Source organism: Haemaphysalis longicornis, unplaced genomic scaffold (genome assembly GCF_048455015.1).
Source record: "Haemaphysalis longicornis isolate Haplotype H1 unplaced genomic scaffold, Haemaphysalis longicornis Haplotype H1 scaffold_9, whole genome shotgun sequence".
NCBI classification, from domain to species: domain Eukaryota; kingdom Metazoa; phylum Arthropoda; class Arachnida; order Ixodida; family Ixodidae; genus Haemaphysalis; species Haemaphysalis longicornis.
Window position 1 is genome coordinate 152,126,326 of NW_027526460.1, and position 20,359 is coordinate 152,146,684.

General features: G+C 44.7%; 1 protein-coding gene across 1 annotated transcript in view; it reads left to right on the forward strand.

Annotated features, from left to right (window-relative positions):
• The window catches only part of LOC144151660 (protein O-mannosyl-transferase TMTC1-like), a 112,719-nt gene that overhangs the window by 49,204 nt on the left and 43,156 nt on the right, over positions 1 to 20,359 (forward strand). The window contains exons 2-3 of the mRNA XM_077682778.1: positions 14,130 to 14,307; positions 18,353 to 18,426. Of these exons, the coding sequence (XP_077538904.1) occupies positions 14,130 to 14,307; positions 18,353 to 18,426 (252 nt within the window). The remainder of the gene's footprint in view (positions 1 to 14,129; positions 14,308 to 18,352; positions 18,427 to 20,359) is intronic.

Consider the following 20,359-nt stretch of genomic DNA (forward strand, 5'->3'; position numbering starts at 1 on the left):
TTGATTTACACCAATACTGAGATCTATCCTGCACGCGTGATTAGCCTGACGCGTGCACTCGGCGTCTTGGCCGAGGGCTGCTGGGTGCTGCCTGGGTGTTTTGTTTACGGCACAAAATTTTCTGACCAACGAGAGGCTAACAGCGTCGCGGTAAAACCTTTAACACCCCTTCCTAAATAAAGTTGGGAAACGCGCCAAAGGTTTCTGGCACAAAAACTGCGTCAAAGTGCGCCAGAATCTTCCGTAAAAGTACGTGCAAACTTCGCTGAAAGTACGTCCAGTGGATCGTGGTATCTTCAAAGACCCGAATCACAAACGAAGAGCGAACCCATGCCACGATTTTTCGCGCGCTAAGTAAACTCATCTACAAACGATATAAACGTATACCCATAGTGGTACGGGAGATAAAGGTACACTATTTTACTTCTTCTCCGTGATAGATGCGTGTATTGTCTTATCTAGAACCGTTCCTTTTTGGCGAAGCTCAAGTAACCGTTTTTACACGATGGAAACCCGGTTCCACGCACGCGCCGTGCATCCAGAGATTTTATCAGAGCTTTTCGATCGACCAACTGGTAAGTGGAGCCAGATGCCTCACTTGCCATCGATGCTTGTGGTTTAAAAAACTTATTAGGTCATTAAGACTATCAACCTCTCCTGGTTACGACCGGATTTGTTCAAAATGTTTGATCCCATTATTTCGATTGATTGATTGATTGTAGGGTTTAACGCGCCGACGCAACGCAGGCGATGAGGCGCGCCGTAGTGGAGGGCTCCGGATTAATTTTGACCACCTGGGGATCTTTAACGTGCGCCGAAATCTCGCACACACGGGCGTTTTTGCTTTTCGCCTCCATCAGAAAAGCGGCCGCCGCAGCCGGGAATCGAACCCGCGACCTCGTGCTCAGCAGCGCAACGCCTTAGCCACTGAGCCACCGCGGCGGGTGATCCCATTATTTCACAATTCTAACAAAAGATTTTCAGCAGTAGCTTGATCATGTGTCCTAGCAGCTCTTTTTAAAATAGGAAAGTAGTTCCTTTTTACAAGTCCGGCAGTACACACTCACCCCTTCATTACCACCCTATTTCATTAGTAGTTTTCAATGCACACTAATTAATTATATATTGTTCTGGATTCTATTTAAAACTTTGGAATGCAACTGTTATTTCTATCTCTCACAACACGGCTTTAGAAAAAAACGTATTCATGTAAAACGCAGCTGGCATTGTTCCCTCATGAATTACATACTTTTCTTGACCAGTCCTCTTTTGCCAATTTCATTTTGCGGGACATCTACAAAGCATTTGATAAGGTTTGTCAAAAATAAATGTTGTTTAAACTGCATCAGCTTAACATTGATTCCAAACTTTTATCGTGGCGTGAGTTTTTCCTTACCAACCGTTCTCAGTTTGTGTCCGCTAATAATTTGAACTCTAACACGTGTACACTCCGGATTGCTACAAGGCTCAGTGCTGGGTCCTCTTCTTTTTTCTGTTTACATTCACGATTTGCCAGCGTGAATTTCTTCTAACATTCATTTATTCTCCAAAGTCTGTTTTGTGTACCGGAAAATAACTTGCGACATTCACATAACCGGCTTGCAATCCGATCTTAACGCTATTTCTTCCTCATGGGAAACTTGGCTCATGGAACTGAACGCTAACAAATGTAAGAATTTACGTGTCACCAGAACAGCTCACCAGTAACCTAATCACTTTATTGATAACACCCGTTTAGATCATGTGTCCTCTTATAAATACCTTCGTGTTACCATTTCATCCTATCTCCCACGGAGCACTCACAACGAGTATGCAATTTCCAATGCTAATCACACGTTAGGATATCTCCGACGCAACTTCTCAAATGCCGCTTCATCACTTAAATTACTAATGTGCAAACATTCATTTGTTCTAAACTCGAGTATGCCGCAGAAGTAACAGATCCAAGTTACGATACTCTAACACAATCACTATAAATGGTACAAAATGACTGTTTTTTTTTCTTTCTAACTTTAATCGCACTGCTAGCATAACTGCGATGAAATGTAGCTTGCAGCTGCCACCATTACGTTGCCACCAAAAAATTGCGCGTCTATACTTGTTACATTAAATATTTTATCACCCACAACTACATTGTCGGCTCGTTTTGCCTGCGCATTTTATCTCGTCTCGCTTAAATCATGGTAACAAGGTTTGAGGACCATTGTCAAAAACAAATGCGTCTTTATTAGTCTTTATACCCAAAACTTCAGTCGAATAGAGCCACCTTCCTGCAACAACCGCTGCCATAATTGATCATGAGTCATTTAAGAACACACTAGCTAGCATTGTAAAATTATGTGGTCCTTTTTCTTTCTTTACTGTCGCATTGTTGTGCATCAGCTAATATTGTATAAGTAGAAGCTAAATTGCTATCTTTGTACTTGCCTTACTATGCGTCAGCTGTGACTTCATGTTTAGATGCCATTTCTGTAACCTTTTTATTTACTGCTTTCATCATTACTTTAGTGTATGTATCCACTCCTCTCTCCAATGTGGTGTGGCCGTGAGGGTTCCGTAAACATATAAATAAATAAATAAATAAATAAATAAATAAATAAATAAATAAATAAATAAATGAATAAATAAATAAATAAATAAATAAATAAATAAATAAATAAATAAATAAATAAATAAATAAATAAATAAATAAATAAATAAATAAATAAGGGGAATCGCACTAGCTTCTTGACAGGACGCCATCTGCCCCACTAAGAAAACTTTCGCTTTAAAAAACTTCAGCTAAAACGCACTGCTTCGCCTTGGTGCGTTTTCCGTACTCGTATTTTCCTTGCACCGTTGCAACTACAAAGTGCTTTTGCACCTCTGCTCTATCATTTATTTTTTCACACAATGCCACTCCAAGCTGGAGCTGGATCACAACTTCTCTTCGAGAATTCTTCAAATTGAATGCTGTGTGTTCCGAATGTACGTGGTTAGGATTGAACGACGTTGTGGTCTCCGAAGGTTGTTTTTTAGCTCCCCGGAAAAAACGTTAGTAGATAACCTCACGGTAGCTACTAACTCGCTCGGGACAGCAAACGCTCCTTCCGGCAACCTTTTATCGCCTGGTCAGCGCTGACTTGGGTTAGTCAGGCCATGAAAGGAACAAAGGCAGGGAAATGTTGGGTCTCCGGTATCGGCAGTGCTGGTTGACTTAACGACGCGGCTACAAAGAAAAGCAATGGCCACGCAACGGCGAAAAACTAAGCCAAGGAGGGGAGCAATTCTCTTTTAGAAGAAGCACAGTTAAGTGAAGGTGTGCTGTCACGTAGCTGCACTTTCGTACTTTCGTGGGCTCGGCCCTCGGCCGCCAAGCGTAATTGATGGCCTTCCGAGGCTAGAGTAGCGGTGCTCGCAGAAAGAGTAGGGACAATCGCTCTCACGGTGCCGTAGATTTCGCCATGGGATTGTTGGACCCTCTTCTTTGGAGGATTTCCCCAACTTTTCCGTTGCCACGGTAATGGCCAGAAATGAGGGTTCACTTGAGTGCCCAATGAAGAGTGTAAACCTACACATCATAGAAACTGTGTCTGGGTGCATCTGAAAGATGCGCTGCGAGCCATGGGCGCCTACGTTTTGCTCATGTGTCTTAGCGGGAGTCCTCATTGCAGTTCAGGCTTAGCTCTTATGATGGCTGGCATCTAATTTAGCCGTGGATAAGTCAGTCTAATAATACTAGGCATTTATAAATGTCTAATATATACCCGATATGCGTGTTCACGGGGGCAATGTTGGGACGTTTGGCATTCTTTCTAATTGGGAAGACAAGCTCATAAGCATGAAGACATTTCTTAACTTTTTTTTTGTTTAGTAGGCTCGTACATATAGACTGCCATTTTAGTGGTAGACCAGATGTCGTTTGAAACTTACACTGTAGTATTTGTTAAGATGTTTCCTAACAGTTTGTTTGTACGTGTTTTCTTTTTCCTCTCCAACTTGAGGGTTTCTTTGTCAGAATGACGTGAAAGCTATTCTATGACACCGAATCCCTCAATGATTACTGTAACAAAATGACTGACCGGGGCTTTAAGATTACTTCACGGTTCGGTTACATAGTGGTTTTATTGTGTAGTAAAGGTGGCAAATAAATATGTATCCCTTTTATAGGATGGTGAATGCCATACGTGATAGTACAGCCTGCTTTATGGGCTCTGCAGACAGGCTGAAGTAACGAGCAAAATATAGCATACCCAGCTTTCTCTCTCAAAATTACAACCTCTCGGGAACCTTGAACAACCACTCTGGGAAAATGATATTTGGCATAAAGCTAGAAGCCAACGTGAAGATTAAAACGCTGAAAGAACATTTCAGGTTCCGGAATATTTTTTTGTGTAATTCGTTGTCAAATCTAACTCCCCATGCATTTCTATGGGACAGTTCCCATGGCTCAGGAACCCAGTCGCGCAACTTGCGCGACTTGAAACTGCGCACAAAGCAAGTATTCACCTCAAATAGTAGCTGTGAAAAAGCAGTTTTCATTTCGCTAAAAAATTGTAGAGTAATCACTGTTGAAAGGACTGCCATGAGCGGGAAAGCTGCACATGAGACTTGCTCCAAGTTAAAATTAAGTCATACATATATTCTGAATTACATTGTAGTCACTCTGAAAAAAATGTTGGATTGGAGTTAACTTTTGTAGTGTAGGAAATTGTTGTTGTCGGTGTTGCTAGAAAATGGCGCTATTTAATATTCCTACGAGAATTGTTTTCTTCCGGCTGGCAGTCCTGTTTTATTTGCGGTTGCATTCGCAATCACCAACCACTGGCGCAAATTAGGCTATGGTGACGCCAATTGTGGAGTGCGGGGAAGTAGCTGGTGAGTGTGGAGTGGTTACATTGGCGTTACAACGAGCGTGAATCATATTTAAAATAAAGCGCAGTGGTATGCTGTATTTATGACCTCCGTAACATTATACGTCTGCACAGTTTCAAAAGCACTGCATGTAGGCTAAACAAAAAAAGCACCGACAAAAAAAACAATGCATTGAAAATTGCTGAAAAACTCCCATCATATGTGTAAAAAGATCGTAGCTGCTTGCGTGTTAAATAACCGCGAGACTAAATATGCGGTTAAATATGGCACACTAACACGACTTCACTTCAACGTAAGGAGGTACCACCTAATATAGCTGGGCGCTTGATCGGTTGTCTACGAATGATTTAATATGTTTATAAAGCACTGTCTGCCACAAATCGGCCCAAGCAGGAGTAGAGGTGTTACGTTAAAGTTAGGCCAATCATACAATTTGTATCGGGGCAAAAACAGTAAGACAAGGCAATACAAATATTATCTGAGAACACAAGTCGAAGAAATAAAAAAAAATCATGTCAAACATTTGACGAATACATTTCTGCATACTATCGGATAAAATAATTTCAGGCAGAAGGTTATACGAGTCGGTTATAGCGCGAAAAAAATGAATACTCACAATTTTTAGTGCTCGCTTGTATGCATGCAGTTTGCAGAATGATAATACCTCGTGGGACGCGATTTGAACAAAGTAAGGCCGATAGGTCGAGTCGCATATTTGTGCGTGCTAAATGAAGAATATCTTTGAGCCTTGCCAGTTCCCGTCGAGATTACGAATTTAAGATTTTGGTAATTTTCGTTGATTCATTTTTATTAGTTCAGAATTGATTTAAAAAAATTATTGTCAGATACATGGTAGAAAACTGAATTAGGAGAAAGTGCAACCTCGAAATGTTCAGTTTTTGTCTTTTGCACATGTTACGGCCTAATACAGATAGAAACAATGAGCGGTCAATTAACCAAAATATTCCACGAAATTATAGAGTTCAAATATAATAGACGATAATTACTCTATTGACTGGCCTGCAGTGGGGATTTCTACTGCTATACAGAGTGATAAAAACTAAGTCGACAGTTTTTGTTTAAATTAGGGGTTTAGATTCACGTGAAGAACACCTCTACAGTGGGGCTTCGCGCCCGGGAGACACGGAACTAGGCGGTAATTAATAATGTTCGTGGTTTTATTAACTAAAATTGGATAATTAACTTTTTAGTGGCTGCAGTAAGCAGGCATGTTTGTATTGAAAAGTTGGACGCAATCCTGTGTGCGCGCAGTTTCATTAGGCGGAATTCTTCTATCGCATCCGTACTCCCAGATATCGAACTGCGAAGTTTAATTGCCGTTCGCATAATTACGCATACTAGACACTGAAGATCGCCGCGCAGCTCATCCTTTTTGTTCTGTGTTTTTATAGCCGTTCCGAGTACTGCAGATTGCGATGATTCCAGCCAAGGCTGAAAGGGTGCCAGTTACCACATTTTCCTGTGCCTCCACCCCGTCTGCGTACTAAACACCGTACACAGCAGGCACGTAACAAAAGGAAGGAGCTTTGGTCCTGATTTCACGGTCTTGCATGCGTAATCATGCGAACCGCAATTAAACTTGGCAGATCCATATCTCGGAGTACGGATGCGCTAGAAGAATTCTGCCAAATTGAACTGCGTGGAAACGCGATTGCCTCTAACTTTTCAATACAGACATGCCTGCTGACTGCAGCCGCTAAAAAGTTAATTATCCAGTTCTAGTTAATTAAGCCACCGGCATCAATAATTACCACAGCATTGTGTGTCCCCCTGTGCGTATAACCTCACTGTAGAGGCGGTATTTTCGAAAATCTAAGCGCCTAATTTTAAAAATACCTGTCTACTTAACATGGATCACCCTGTCGTGTCACTTCTGGGTGGGTCGCGAGCGTGCTTCAATCCGGAAAAGAGTTGCTGTAGAACGTTACAAAGGATTTGCAGTAGGCTTACCCCGTTTTAGTTACATGCTCCCCGAGCAACATGCCATTGCTCAGTATCTCATGTAATCTGACACTAACGCATGCAAGCACAGCACCGTGGGGTAGATATAAATTGTGAAAGGTCCGAAAAAAAAAGTCACAACCATAAAGCTTGAAAAGTAACCGACAAAATGCTTCAAACCCTTGGTCGTACATGTATTAATTTGCAAAAATTATTAAAGGAATACAAAGGAAATAAAAGATAAAAAAATGGCGCAGCTTGCGCTAGTGTTACAAGGTTGGAGAAAGAGCAGGTCTGGCGGTCTCTTTCACTTCGCCGGACACCCGGCTGTTGCACCTGACATAGATTTCCGAACTTGCCGCTGAAAGTCCTGCATGACTGACAGGCCTGGACGGTTTTGTCCGCATACTCTCGCATCCCTCCCAAAGTGGATCGCCGGAGCACACGCATGAACACGCGGCAACCGGCCTTCGCGAGCTTGGCGTCTGTAGCATGTACGTAGCGCGTATTAGGCGTCCGTGCTGCCCACTTCAGGCGCGAACGCACTTGAACTGGGGAGGAGAAGAGCACACAAGAGATCACACTACGAACGCTACGCAGAGTGTTCTCGAAGGTCGAGCTGGCCGACACCGGTCGCTCGTCACGAGGCGCGCGCTCACGTGAGCTTGGTGTTTTTTACTAGCGAAGCTGTTCAGAAAATCGCAATTTTTCATGTCCGCAGTTAAAAACACCAAGAAATGGCCGAGCACGCACACGCGAGCGCGGGCCTCACGGCGGCCGCCCGACAGTTAGCAAAACCAAGAAAAAGCCAAGCGCTCGCGTGTGCGTGCCGCGCGACGACCGCGCCCCAGCATCCCCTGCATACGTTTGTCAAGCCAAGCAGTCCCAGTTAGGGAGATTTCCAAGATTGGTAAAAAAAAAAAAAGCTGGAGCGTTCAGCGTAATTGTGGAAACACTTATTCGGTACGAGAAAGACACGTCATAGTGTAACACTCTTAAGGGTGAGGCTTGCGAGCAAAACTATCCAGGCCGGCCATTCATGGATAACTTTCAGCGGCAAGTTCAGAAATCCAAGTGAGGTTCAACCGCCGGGTGTCCGGCGAAGGGAGAACGATTGTAACTTCCAAAAAAATGAAGGAATTTCACACTTATAGCAACAATGATGGAGTAAAGGTCGTTGCGGCGGGGAAGAAGCAAATCGGCTGCAATCATGGACTTAAACCTCCGTGATGGTCGTGAAGGTTGCGTACAGCTTCGCTACCTTCAAGTGTTACGCCTTAGAGTGAGCTTTCGTTAGTTTCCTGGTATTTTTTGCAAACTCCTCACGTGGCAAAAGCCCATGCGGAAGCCTGGACCTCGTCGGGCGCTCCTCACGAGTACCAGGCTATTTTTCCTGGTATTTTTTTGTGGTAATGCTCCAAGGCGGAACTGAAACCTCAAACAGCTCTGCTATTAAAATTTCTTTGAAAAGGCATAGTAATGAGTCGTTCACAAAATGTCGTGCGAGAACTAGGTATGGGGAAGTGGTGCGAAAGGAACGTGCATTACGAAATTTTAAAGGGAGGTGACGTGTATGTGTATCGATCTGTGAGTATATGACTGCATCCATACTCTGGAAAAGTTTAACAAATGTGGTCTTCGGGAGTTTGTGCTTGTACTATTGGTGAACGGCAGACAACGCAGATATTGATAAGTTTGCGTAATTTTTCCGCACAAAAATTAGAATTTTGCGATTCCCCTTGAAAGAAAAAAAATGTTTTCCTAGCTATATATTGTTATACTAATGGTCTTGTCGATTTTTAACTAAGGAGGTTGTTTTTTGTAAGAACTCGCTGGTTTTACATCCAGAACGTATAGCATACATTGATAATTACTTGATGACTATTAATATGTTGTTTGTGAGGCTCATTCGTCTGAATCGTCTGAATGGTTCTAGCGGTGTAGTGCTTTTCCCGCGTTTTAGTATTAACAGTACTTTGCTAGCTTCCACGACGTTAGCTCCCGTTAGCTCCCCCAAAGTCTATTGTAGGCATACAGCTCTACTATTTTTCCTTGTCGACGGAGGTTTCAAAATACAAAATATGGTACTCCATCAGTGCCTGCGGCTTTTCATTTACGAATGCTCGACAGAGCAGATACCAGCTTTCCTGAGGTGAAATCTTGATACAGTCAGGAGAGTCCGATTTCGTGCCTTGTTGAAATATGGTGTGAGCGGAGACACACGATTCTCTCTAGATCCTGACCTAGAAGGTGACTGACGCCGGTCAGTACTGTACAAATGTTTTCGGAAATCGTGATTACATAGAATTGCGCTAGTGTTACAAAGAACGCATGACTCCCGGTCGGTTCAACCCCGTCACAACGCAAATAGGCCACAAATCTTTTTCGTGGAAATGTGCGCAGTAAGTTTTCGTCTTACAGAGAAGTCAGCAAACTCGAAATGACAATTTCTGAATCAGAAACGAAGCATTACTCGTGTTTCGTATCAATTGCTCAGTCGACATTCCCCATAGTCCCGTTTTCCTTCTCTGAGAAGGATATGTATGCTAGCAACTTTTGGTTGGATGATTCAAACATCTATACACACTCCCAGTTTTCCACGAGTTCTTTTCCAACACGGTCGTGCACGCCGTATAAAAAGAAAGCAGCAAGTGCTTCCTGGATTCTGGTACGTGCCTGGAAGCAACTGATTTCGAGTGCGCTGTCGTCCCTCAAGTCACGTCTTGTTTGAACAGCTGCGGTGCGACTACGATGCCAAAACGAAAGACTGAGGCGTTTGAGGAAACGCCAACCAGTAAGACTAGAACCCCGAACGTGACAGGGCAAGACGAGTTTCAATAGAAAAAAAAACCCTGACGACAGGAGTTGTACAACATCTGGATGTCGGCGACAGATGCCCTTGTCAGAAAGAAAGAGAAGTATGAAGCTGGTAGGAAGAACCAGGAAACACGGGAGTGTGTGGGTGCTGAATTTCTTACGACGCAATTTGTTTTCTGTTTTTATGATCTGAATGCAAGTTAGGGAAGTTTTGTCAAGTTTGACGAGTTGTTGCATCTCCAGGCAATAGATTTTAGTAGCTATTTTAACTTCTGTGAGATGGATTTTTATTTTTCCGGCCTAGGCAGATTGGTTGCGTTGGGATGATTGCTTGCGAACTATCGTCGACATTTTGAAATTTTTTTCATTTAGAATGTAGTTTATTGCTTAGCTATTTAGCTCCCTCCACACTGTAGCAATATTGGTATTGACATGGCTATCTACTAACAGTTGCTTGTACCAGTACAACTTTGCCGTACCGTAACACACCGTACAGGCACAGACACGCGCGCGTGCACACTTGCACACGTGCTCGCACACACACGCACACGTGGAATTCGGACTAAAAGCTGTGCAAACAGCTTTGCAGGTTTAAGTATCTTGTTATGCTACCCGTGGGTCATTTTCGTATATTGGTACCGACATGCTGTATAATGAACTTCATTTTTTATTAAACGCAATAGTCTTGAGCTTCATTGCCAAGTACACTCAAATTTTCCTTTGCCCCAATTTGATCAAAGCAAGTAACTTATGATCTTGAATTCACCATTGCGAAATCCCAAGCCTCGTAAGCCCAGGGAGCACTAGGTACCGTCGTTCAAAGTAGCTCTGAGCAGACGACGTTAGCACCTGGCGGAGAGTCGCGAAGACATGTTCCGAGTGGTCTGTGACGGAGAAGAGTAAACCTGCCCTGTGGAGCTTGCGCTTTTCCGGCAACTTGCACGGCGGTCTACCAGCCACAGGGATACCGCGTCCGCCGCGGTATCTCTGCCACAAAATAAGCCTTGCTTTGTGTAGCAAATACATACGCATAGAGATCAGCCATCGCCTTCAGCTAACGTAACTGCTCCTCTCCGAACCAATAAACTACATTTTTTTTCAACCCCGAAATAAAATATTCATTTTTGTAGAGTGCTAGATGTAGTTTACTGGAAAATGCTATCATCTGGGTATGTCTCAGGGAAAAGTAGAAAATAGCGGTAAATAGGTAACTTTTTTTTTGGGTTAGTGCATCATCTATCTGTGGAAGCTGACATACAGTTTCAAGCCAATTCTACGATTTCATCCTCGATGTGCAGCGAGGTGAAAAGCACTGGGCCGATATTCACAAAGATGTATCCACCTAATGACACAGTAAAAATAGGGAATAATCTCCGCCAGTACGCGGTTTGTCCCTGTGAAAAAGAGCGATATGAGACCCGAGGCGTCGGCTAACCAGAGCTGCTTTTGAACACCGTACGAGCAAGGAGCTTTGGAAACCTGGACCCGTTTTTTTATTCGCAATGTGGAGGATTGCTACTCCGGCAGTTTTTGCGATGCAAAAGTAACTGTCCGATGGTCTACTTCATCATTATTGATGGCAACGGGATGTTGGAATTGCGCCTAAGTCTATTAGCATGGACAAATGGTAGCGGAAGTTCATTTGAAATAACAATGCGAAACGCGACGCTACCACCCCACTTAAAGGCTGCTGTGAGCAGCCGCCCGTACTGGCGTACCCGCATCCGTTCCATCACCTACGTCACGTCTTGCCGCAGGTGATGGCCGCCTTTTTTTAAGTTTCCGTTCCGAAAACGCCGATCCTCCAGAGCCGTTTGCGTCGTGCGTGAATGCAGTTGGCCTTTAACGCAAAACGTTTGCTCTGTATGTCTGTCTCTCGATCCCTCGATACAGCCGCCCGGTTTCCTATATAAACGAGACGTTTATGTGTGCAAAACATCACTCAACTACTTAAAGGAGCCATGAAGAGAAAACACAAGTTTGGTTCATTCAAAAGATTGCCTCGTTAGAATCATACTGACACCACTTTTAACGAAAACTTCGCTCAAATAAGCTACATAATTAGGAAAAAAGGGAATGGCCATGCGACCCACCAGCTCATTTCCCGCAACAGAACCTATAATGTCATTCGAGCCAGCTCTGCGATTGGCGGAGGCCGGCACAAGCAGACGCAAATTAGGTAGACCTTAGAAGCTAGCCGAACGAGCGATTTGCGCTTAAATTTAGGGCACATTCTTTACAAAGCAATAAGAATGGTGGGACAAACAGTGGAAGTTACGAAAGCACATGTAAACATAGAAGTATTGATGCGTACTGCTGTTGGTACTGCGCGCGCTATATGCTTGGTTTAGCTGCACAGCACTGCGGGGCTTGGGGTTGTCTCAGATGACACTGGCCGATTGACGCAAGCAACGGTGTCTTACGTGACCCTATTTGTCGAGCGAGCACTGTTTCAGGGAACGATTATTTTCTCCCAGAACAAAAAGAAGCCAGGTTCAAATAGGGTCAGAAACAAACCAAAGGCTTGCCACGGTATGGTGGTGCCATCTAGGTTCAGGTAATGTAACGAAACGCGGGAACGCCACCGTAGGGTACCTGGAGGAAAGCAGCGCCGTACAGAGTAAAGACACCCTTTTAACGGTCCCGTGCCGCCGCAATTGGGCCAGCGTGCTGAACGCGTTCTTTTCGTTTCCCACGAGACCTAGCAACGCAAAACGGAGAAGATTCAAACTTCGCCAGTAAACCGCGTTGCGGCGATAATTTAAGCGCGCTTTTGACACAATGACTTGCTTCGGCGGTGAGCGACCGAGCCAAAATGGCGGCGCCAGCGTATACGTGTCTCTACCCTGTACGGCGGACGCGTGAATCAAGGCACTCTAGGCTGCAGAGCGGTCGGTTGCTGTGATGTCATTGCAGACCCCGAAAACAAACGATTTAGCGGGCAAATCAAAATTTTTACTTAAATTGAATAATTTCTCAGTGAATAAAGCACCGTTTGTATCCGGACAAGCGCTGGGGGCACTATAAAACACGAAAGCTTTCGAATAGAACAAACTTGCACTTTCTCTTCATGACTCCTTTAACATGTGGACACTGTCGATACTTTCCAACGCTATTGAGAAAAAAAAGCATTAGACACATTTGACGCAAGACATTAATACACCAGTGGTACTTGCATTGTTCGTTTAATTTGAGTATATGGCTGCTTGATTTTTGCCATAGCAAGTAAAAAAAAAACGCCTGGAAACTAAAATGCCTTGACATAAAAAGACAAAACGCGCTCGCGGCGCCATCTCGTGACAAAGGTTCAAGTTTCCAAAGTAACAAAAGCTTCTAGTAGATGGCGCAAGGAGTGGAAGGCCGACAAGTTGAATTGACTTGAACAAAACTCCACTGCGCTTACCGTGGGAGGAGGGAAACCAGACAGGTAGAGTGGGAGAAGTGGGCGGGAAAAAGAAGGGAGGCATTTCGGCGACAGGAATGGTGGAAGACTATCGTCTTTCGTCGTGATTTCCAGCAAAGCGAGCGGACACTTGGCCAACTTTCTTACTGAAAAGCAATAGTTTCGCATTTTGTGTCGATTGGTTCATTCAACTAAATGTTATTGCTATAATTTGAGCGTAGTCCAGAGGAGTGTGCCGGAGCTTTAATAAACACTAGGTAAAAATGAAATTATTAGTGCAGCACCGCACAGCCAGTGAGAAGGGGTTGCTGTATCTGCAAATGTAATAGGCATTTTGAAGGGACAGCTGACTCATCATTCGCACTTTCAAGATGTAAGGCGAGCACTATACACATTTTATCACCTAGTAGGAATTCGCACGCATTGCCACCATTCTTCTCACGATGACATTGTACTTCCCCCTCTGTTTTGTGCTGTCAAATCAACATGTCATGATAGCATGTAAGCGATTTCTCGGAAGTATGACTACTTTAAACGTTGGTACATCTTGAAGTGCAGAGGTGCGCTGCCTGACACGAAAACGTAGAACAGGGTGAATAACACAAAAGCAGACAAGGTGAGGCACAAACTATCAACTGTTTATTATAATGTGAAGGGGGGCGGTTATATATGATGGAAATGAAAAACATACACGAAAAAATAACAATAAAACGCTACACGTGACATGATATATATTCCTCACTTAGGAAACCTATTTCACGCGCTGAAAGCCGGATTGAAGGGGCGCTAACGCACGTCGGCAAGTGACATAGGTTTCCTAAGTGAGGAATAGATATCATGTCACGTGTAGCGTTTTATTGTTATTTTTCGTGTATGTTTTTCATTTCCATCATATATAACCGCCCCCCTTCACATGATAATAAACAGCTGATAGTTTGCGCCTCACCTTGTCTGCTTTTGTGTTATTCACCCTGTTGTACGTTTTCGTGTCAGGCAGCGCACCTCTGCAAGATGTTAAAACACCAACTAGCCCATTCCCAAGCCTTACTGAACTTAAACGTTGGCTTCATGACCATTCTTCTATGGTCCGCAGGCTGAACTTCATGGCCTCCGGGTTCCACGTACGCAACTACCACACGGTCAACGTGGCACTGCACTGCGCATGCTCGGTGCTTCTCGTGGCGGTTGCCCAACTTGCAGTCAAGATGCGACCGCTGCCAGCGTGCTTGGCTGCGACACTATTCGCTGTGCATCCTGTGCACACGGAAGCCGTGAGTCATTGAACTCTCTTCCGTCTTTTTTGCTGACCGATATGTCTTGAGAGAACCAAGAGCGTGACGCGAAACATGCCGCGTGTGTCCTGAGTGCGAGATAGCAAGAATGAAGGCATAAAATCCACTGCTTTAATCGCATTAGGCTTTCCTACTATAGTAAAAAAAGAACGAAACGCGGCTTAGGTAAGCGCACAACTACCGCTCCCCTGAATATATATGTTTGTTTTATTCCAAAATCTTAGCGTATTAAATTTAGTTAGAATCGTTTTAACACCTGGGAACCCCTTTTCTGGGTCGTGTTCCGTCGTGAAGATTTTGACAATAAATTCGAAGCAAATCGGAAGGGCACTTTACGAAAGGGCTAATTGCGCCGCAATCACTGCTAGCAACGTTGCACGCAGGTACAAGCCTTTTAAACGGAGACGCGGCCATTTGTTAATTTGTGCGAGTGCCCATAGGTATGTGTGAGAGAAATGTGTAAAGTAGTGCGAGTTCCTATATATAGTTTTTACTAGAGGAAGAAAGGCGCTATCAAATAAACCACGACATACATACGACAGTTTTTGTTCTTGGCTTGCTTCACTCTCGTTTGATAAATTTCCGGGGCCGCCTTTTTTATTGTAGGGTATCGTTTTTTTGCTTTATTTTCGCTGGAAATTCAAACAAAAGACACCTGCCAGGGCAGCGAAACACCAAACTTATACAAGGACTCTAAAAATGTGGCCCTATGTGTCAAACGATAAGGCTCTGCTCCGAGTTTCAGATATATAAGAAATAGTACGAGTGCACGAGGAGGCGAATGCAACAGTTGGCAGTGCATACCAGAGCAAACGAAGTAACTAAATGTACTCCTGGGGATACTAAAGGAAACAAACAGCTGTTTTCTTGTAATAAGAACGTTCCAGATATATTTTCAGTTTTCTTACAATTTATTGACTTCAAGAAATGGGGGCGACTGCCGAGACGAAAATATCACTGTTGCGCCATACCAGTCGGCTGCACGCGAAAACCACACTGAAGATGTGGATGAAATAAAAAAAAGAGGTGGACTGAATCACTTTTCACTAATAGAAAAAAACAAAACAAAGTGCAGAACATGGCTACGTTTTTACCCAGTATTTAAGCAAAAGAAACAGATGTTCAACTGTCGCGAAAAACAATTTGTTTTTTTCGCCGAAATGTCGTATAACCACTGGCTGGAAAGGAAATTTATGAAGATATTACAAACAAAATAATGCTGCCCTCCGTGTACCGACCCTGATGGTTGAACGCGAAGCTTTTCGTAAGGAATCCCTTGGCTGTAGTCTGAGTTTCAACTGTTGCTCGCAGGCGGTTTGGATTTTGAGTCGTTCAGCTCTGGCTTAGACTCATTGAGGCTTGACTTTGACTCTCACCCAGTTTGAACTTTTGACCAATGCGGTTTTGACTTTGATCCTTCACCATTTGAATCCGCACGAACAAACCTTCTCGTCACCTATCATCGTCGTTAGGTGGAGGGGTGTATGACTTTTCTGTTTGATGTTCCTCGTCCACGCACCCGTCTCCAAATCCAAACTGCTGTTACCGTGCCGGAAGGGCGAAATTCAGTAGACGTAGGCTTCATTTCAGACCACAGGAAGTGTCTTTTTTTCATTCACTAACTCTAACAATCAGAGAACGCCGGCTTTCGTGCAGTGCGGTTTGGCACGAAATAGGCCATGAGTGGGACATCGAAAGCTTTGCTTTAATATAATGGACAACAGTGCGCAGGATGGTGTGCCCACTGCGATGGTGCGTAGTCCGTAATACAGTCTGTTTGTGGTTGATGGAAGCTTCCCCAAGGCATAGGAAGCAGTGAACTTTTATGAGGCAGTAATAAGCAAAATTAGGGATGTAGAATTCGAGATAAAAAATCTTTGGTTGATTTCTCTGTCATAGGAATCGGTAAAACATGAAAGTGAAATGTGCAGCGAAATCTGCAGCTAAGCATGATTTGTGGGTCGGCGGCTGTCTTGTGGGTGTGCATGGCGAGAGACGTCTTGCTGGCGGGCCGCTTCGGTAAAGGTGTACTGGCGTCATTTCCGTGACGTATATGACGTCAGTGAATCTTCGTGTGTCCCGGCATAAAAAGTTTAGTGTTAAAGTATAAAACACGAAAACGAACAACTTTAATTATAACGCACTCTTTAGTTCTAAAGATTGCTTCCCGGCAAGAAGACTCTGTTTGCAGAGGTGCACCCTTTACAGGACGCTTGCTTCGTTGTACTGGCGTCATTTCCACCGTCACGACGGATATGACATCACTGAAATCCTTGCGTACCCAGAAAAAAACACTTTCGTATTAAAAATCGAATCGGTTCCGACTAATGCTAGCTCATTGGTTACCGAGTGGTCAGACAGAATTCAAAGTGCAGTGGATATACTCGATTCGGTTATGTCGGAACAGTTTTCTCTTCGTACTGCAATTTACCGAGAAAAAGTTACGCGCATACTTGAATCGCAGGAACACCTTGGAATGTCAGCTGAAATTCGAAATGGAGCAGAGTTGTTTGAGGTGAAAAAGGTACGAGCGGAGCGAACGCGATATATAGCGGCCGCAGCCCGACGAACTCATTAGCTTGAGAGCCACCACATCCGAATGGCTTCGGGCGATACGCACCGCAGGGAATCTACCCATCCAACCTCGCCGCCACGGTGCTCTTTCAGCGCTTTCGAGTCCTAGTTCTTTTTTCTGTTTGTGTGCGGCCTATTTTTGCCGTCTGTGAAACCAAGAACAACGACAATGGCAACGTGAGTAGCCGCTCGTCGCGTAAATTGGGAGGCGGGGTGCTCTGATGCAGGTATTGATCACAGAGGCTCGGCGAACAGTTGTGCTACAGCCGAAGGGAGGATTCAAATACACTGGACATGGGGGCAGTAGGAACCACAATGGCACCGACAGGCGAGACCGGCATTTCTGATAAAGAAGTGACCGACAAAGGAAAGTCCGACAAATGAAATCAATACAGCTTTCTCAGAAACTTCGCAGGTGAAGAAAAATTCGTCCTGGTCCAGGATTCGAACCCGGGACTCCCGCTTAACCGGAGCAGTCGCTCTACCAACTGAGCTAACCAGGAGGCTAGTCGTTTGTGGCGCGAAAGCGAACTGATCAACAACTCGAAGTGAAGGACAGGTGTTAATCGAACAGATTTAGGGAAAATCCCCAAGGTGAAGTAAGTTTCTGCGAAGGAAAGTTTGACATCCACCTAACTGCAGCCAACGGCTACAAAGGAAAGCTATACAGCTTTCTCAGGAACTTGGCAGTTGGAAAAAATTCGTCCTGGTCCAGGATTCGAACCCGGGAGCACAGCTTAACCGGAGCTGTAGCTCTACCAACCGAGCTAACCGCGGAGCTGCTGTTGCTGGCCGTAATTGTGTGGCGTCATCAAAAAAATGCACGGGGCATAGTTACTGCTACCGTTTATCGCTCACTTGATAAAGCGATTTACGAGGAGCGCCCGGCGTCGTCGAGGCTTGCGCGTGGCGCCAGCAAAATTACCAAGAACATAGTTCACGTGTGCCCGCGCCTCAAGGGGGCAGCACAAAACAGCTCGCGCTACAGACACCCAGGTCGAAAAGGCGGTTGCCGCCGGTTCTAGCGCATTCTGACGCGTTACACTTTCGGGGAAATGTGAAAGCCTCCAGACAAAATGATCCGGGTCCGCGTGTCATGCACGAGGAAAATGACGATATAGATGGCTATGATGATGACTACCACAGTGAAAAGAGATGACGGGACATATGAAAAACAATGTAAAACTTAACGCAGTGCGTGGTGGTCACCCAGTGCTTACACTGAAAGAAATCCTCCAGCTTCACTGTGGTTCAAGCCTTGCGCGACTTCTACCTGTCTATAAATTGTGGCTTCGAAGTTTTGTTTCCGACAGCTTCACTAAAATCTAAAGCGTTTCTGTAGCTATGTAGCTCTTGAGGCTTACTGGATAATTGTTTTCGCTTAGTTCTCTGTAGCCTAGCTTTTGTGTACCACGTACCAAACCGCCATCTGCACTTCTCGGTATCGCAGGTGGCGAGCATCGTTGGACGAGCTGAACTCCTCTGCTGCCTTTTCTTCTTGCTGTCATTTCTTTGCTACCACCGGTGAGTTTGTTTCTGGACTAAGGGTACAAATGCAGTATTTTGCCTGCAGCAGTCGATAATAGAACGCATGACTTGGCATGAGTTGTGTCTATTTTGCGAACATTTTTTCTCGATGAGCGAACGAGGGGATGGACTGGTTGTTTTTGTTCTTAACTACGCTTACTTGGTCAAAGGCTTCGCGAGACTTGCGGCTACAGCCTTCACTATAACATGCACAAATGAAAGACAAAAAATAAACAAACGAAGTTTGTTCGCTAATTTACCTGCTGTCTAAGTCGAAATATTGGCATGCCACAAAGAAGTTGTTTGAGCTTGGAACGAGTTGTACTTACTTGTTCGTGATTAGAATGGAGAGGTATATACTTGTGCTCTGTACTCCCCAGTTCTTTTTCTTCGCTATTTACGGATCTGCGGTGAAACCGGCATGCCCTATCAATAGCTTATGTAATAATTACGGTGAATTTTCTGAAAAATTGGAATGATAGGGTTCGTGGAGTGGACTCATTTGCAGCTTGATTGTAATCGTTATAAGTGCGATGCTATAGGCCGCATGCACTCTACTATGTGAAATGGAAACAGGAAAAAATTGGCTGGCGATTACTGTACTTCCTATTGCAATATTTGGGGGCAGCAGCAGTGCTCTGACGCAGCACTCACTGGTGGGGTCTCTTGATGGGAGCGATGATGAGCCTCTCCGTCGGCGGCCCGAAGTGCGTTTCAGGAAGGGACCGCAAACGGCGTCTTAAGCGAACGCAAATCATAGTCACGCGCACGCGCCCTCACGTTTTCGCCAAGTGTCGCGCCGTGGAGCGCCTCGTGCGGGCACAGGATACTGCACTCTCCCTCCCCCACCGCACACTTTCGTAAGCGCTGGCTCGCGTCGCCACGGCGAACCGCCCTCCCCTCCCAATTTCGCGACACCCTCCTCCTCTGCTTTCTTTGATCGTTGGCTTCTTCCTTCACTCGTCGTTCTAGGCCATCGTTTACTCGGTTACGCCGACAACGCGGCTCAGCCCAGAGACGGCCGCCAAAGGTCCGCGGCCTACACTCTTAGTCAAAAAGGACTAAAATAGGGACTAAAATACAGCCGTTAGTCTTCAGGGGCAACCGCTCATCTTCAAGGGGAGTATCTGCGGCAGAGTATGTGCCGTGTGCACAAATGCGGACTAACTGTTCGTCCCCGCCGATCGCTAAGGAGTAACGGGAAGACGAAACGCATGCAGTTAGTGTCTTTGCTGCGTCGTTAATCCCCTCATGCGTCGTCGTTGCCCTTTCGCGCATATGTCTGTGAACAGCTTTAGATTTCCAAAACACACGTCATTGCAGTCAGCAGGTCCTTTAGATGGTGCCACATGAGAAAATATCGATGTTAATTATAAGAGAATCGCCTAGGATTAATAAACCGCCGGGTAATGGCAACGAGCGGCGAAGCGCGATGACCAGACGCTTCTCGGTTAGGTTATATTGATACGCTGTGTTGCATACGATTCGTGCGCGGAAATAACGTTCAATGAAACCTTTCAAACGCGTTAACAGTAACACAAAAATTAGTGACAATAGCAAACGTGGATTCCTAAGCGTAATGAATATGTAAATGTTTAACAGACGAGAAAACATAATAGTTGCTGATGACAGCTGCTAATAAAAATTCTCGCCTCAGGTAACCGTCTCGAAGTTATCTTTTGCGCTCTGTACATAATTGCCTTGTGCACCAAAGCTATGACAATGCTGCAACTGCTGTAAAACCCGCTTGCATTTACCAGTCCCAATCGTCTAGCGACGCGAGCTTGAAGAATTCAGGCTAAAGAAACACCGAATTTGGTTTCGCCAATGCAGGAAAATATGGTCTGCTTCCCTATTCTAACACTCCAACAGACAACACCTTTCACACACATTACATAGAGCAGTTAACATCTGTATCGAACACTAAGAA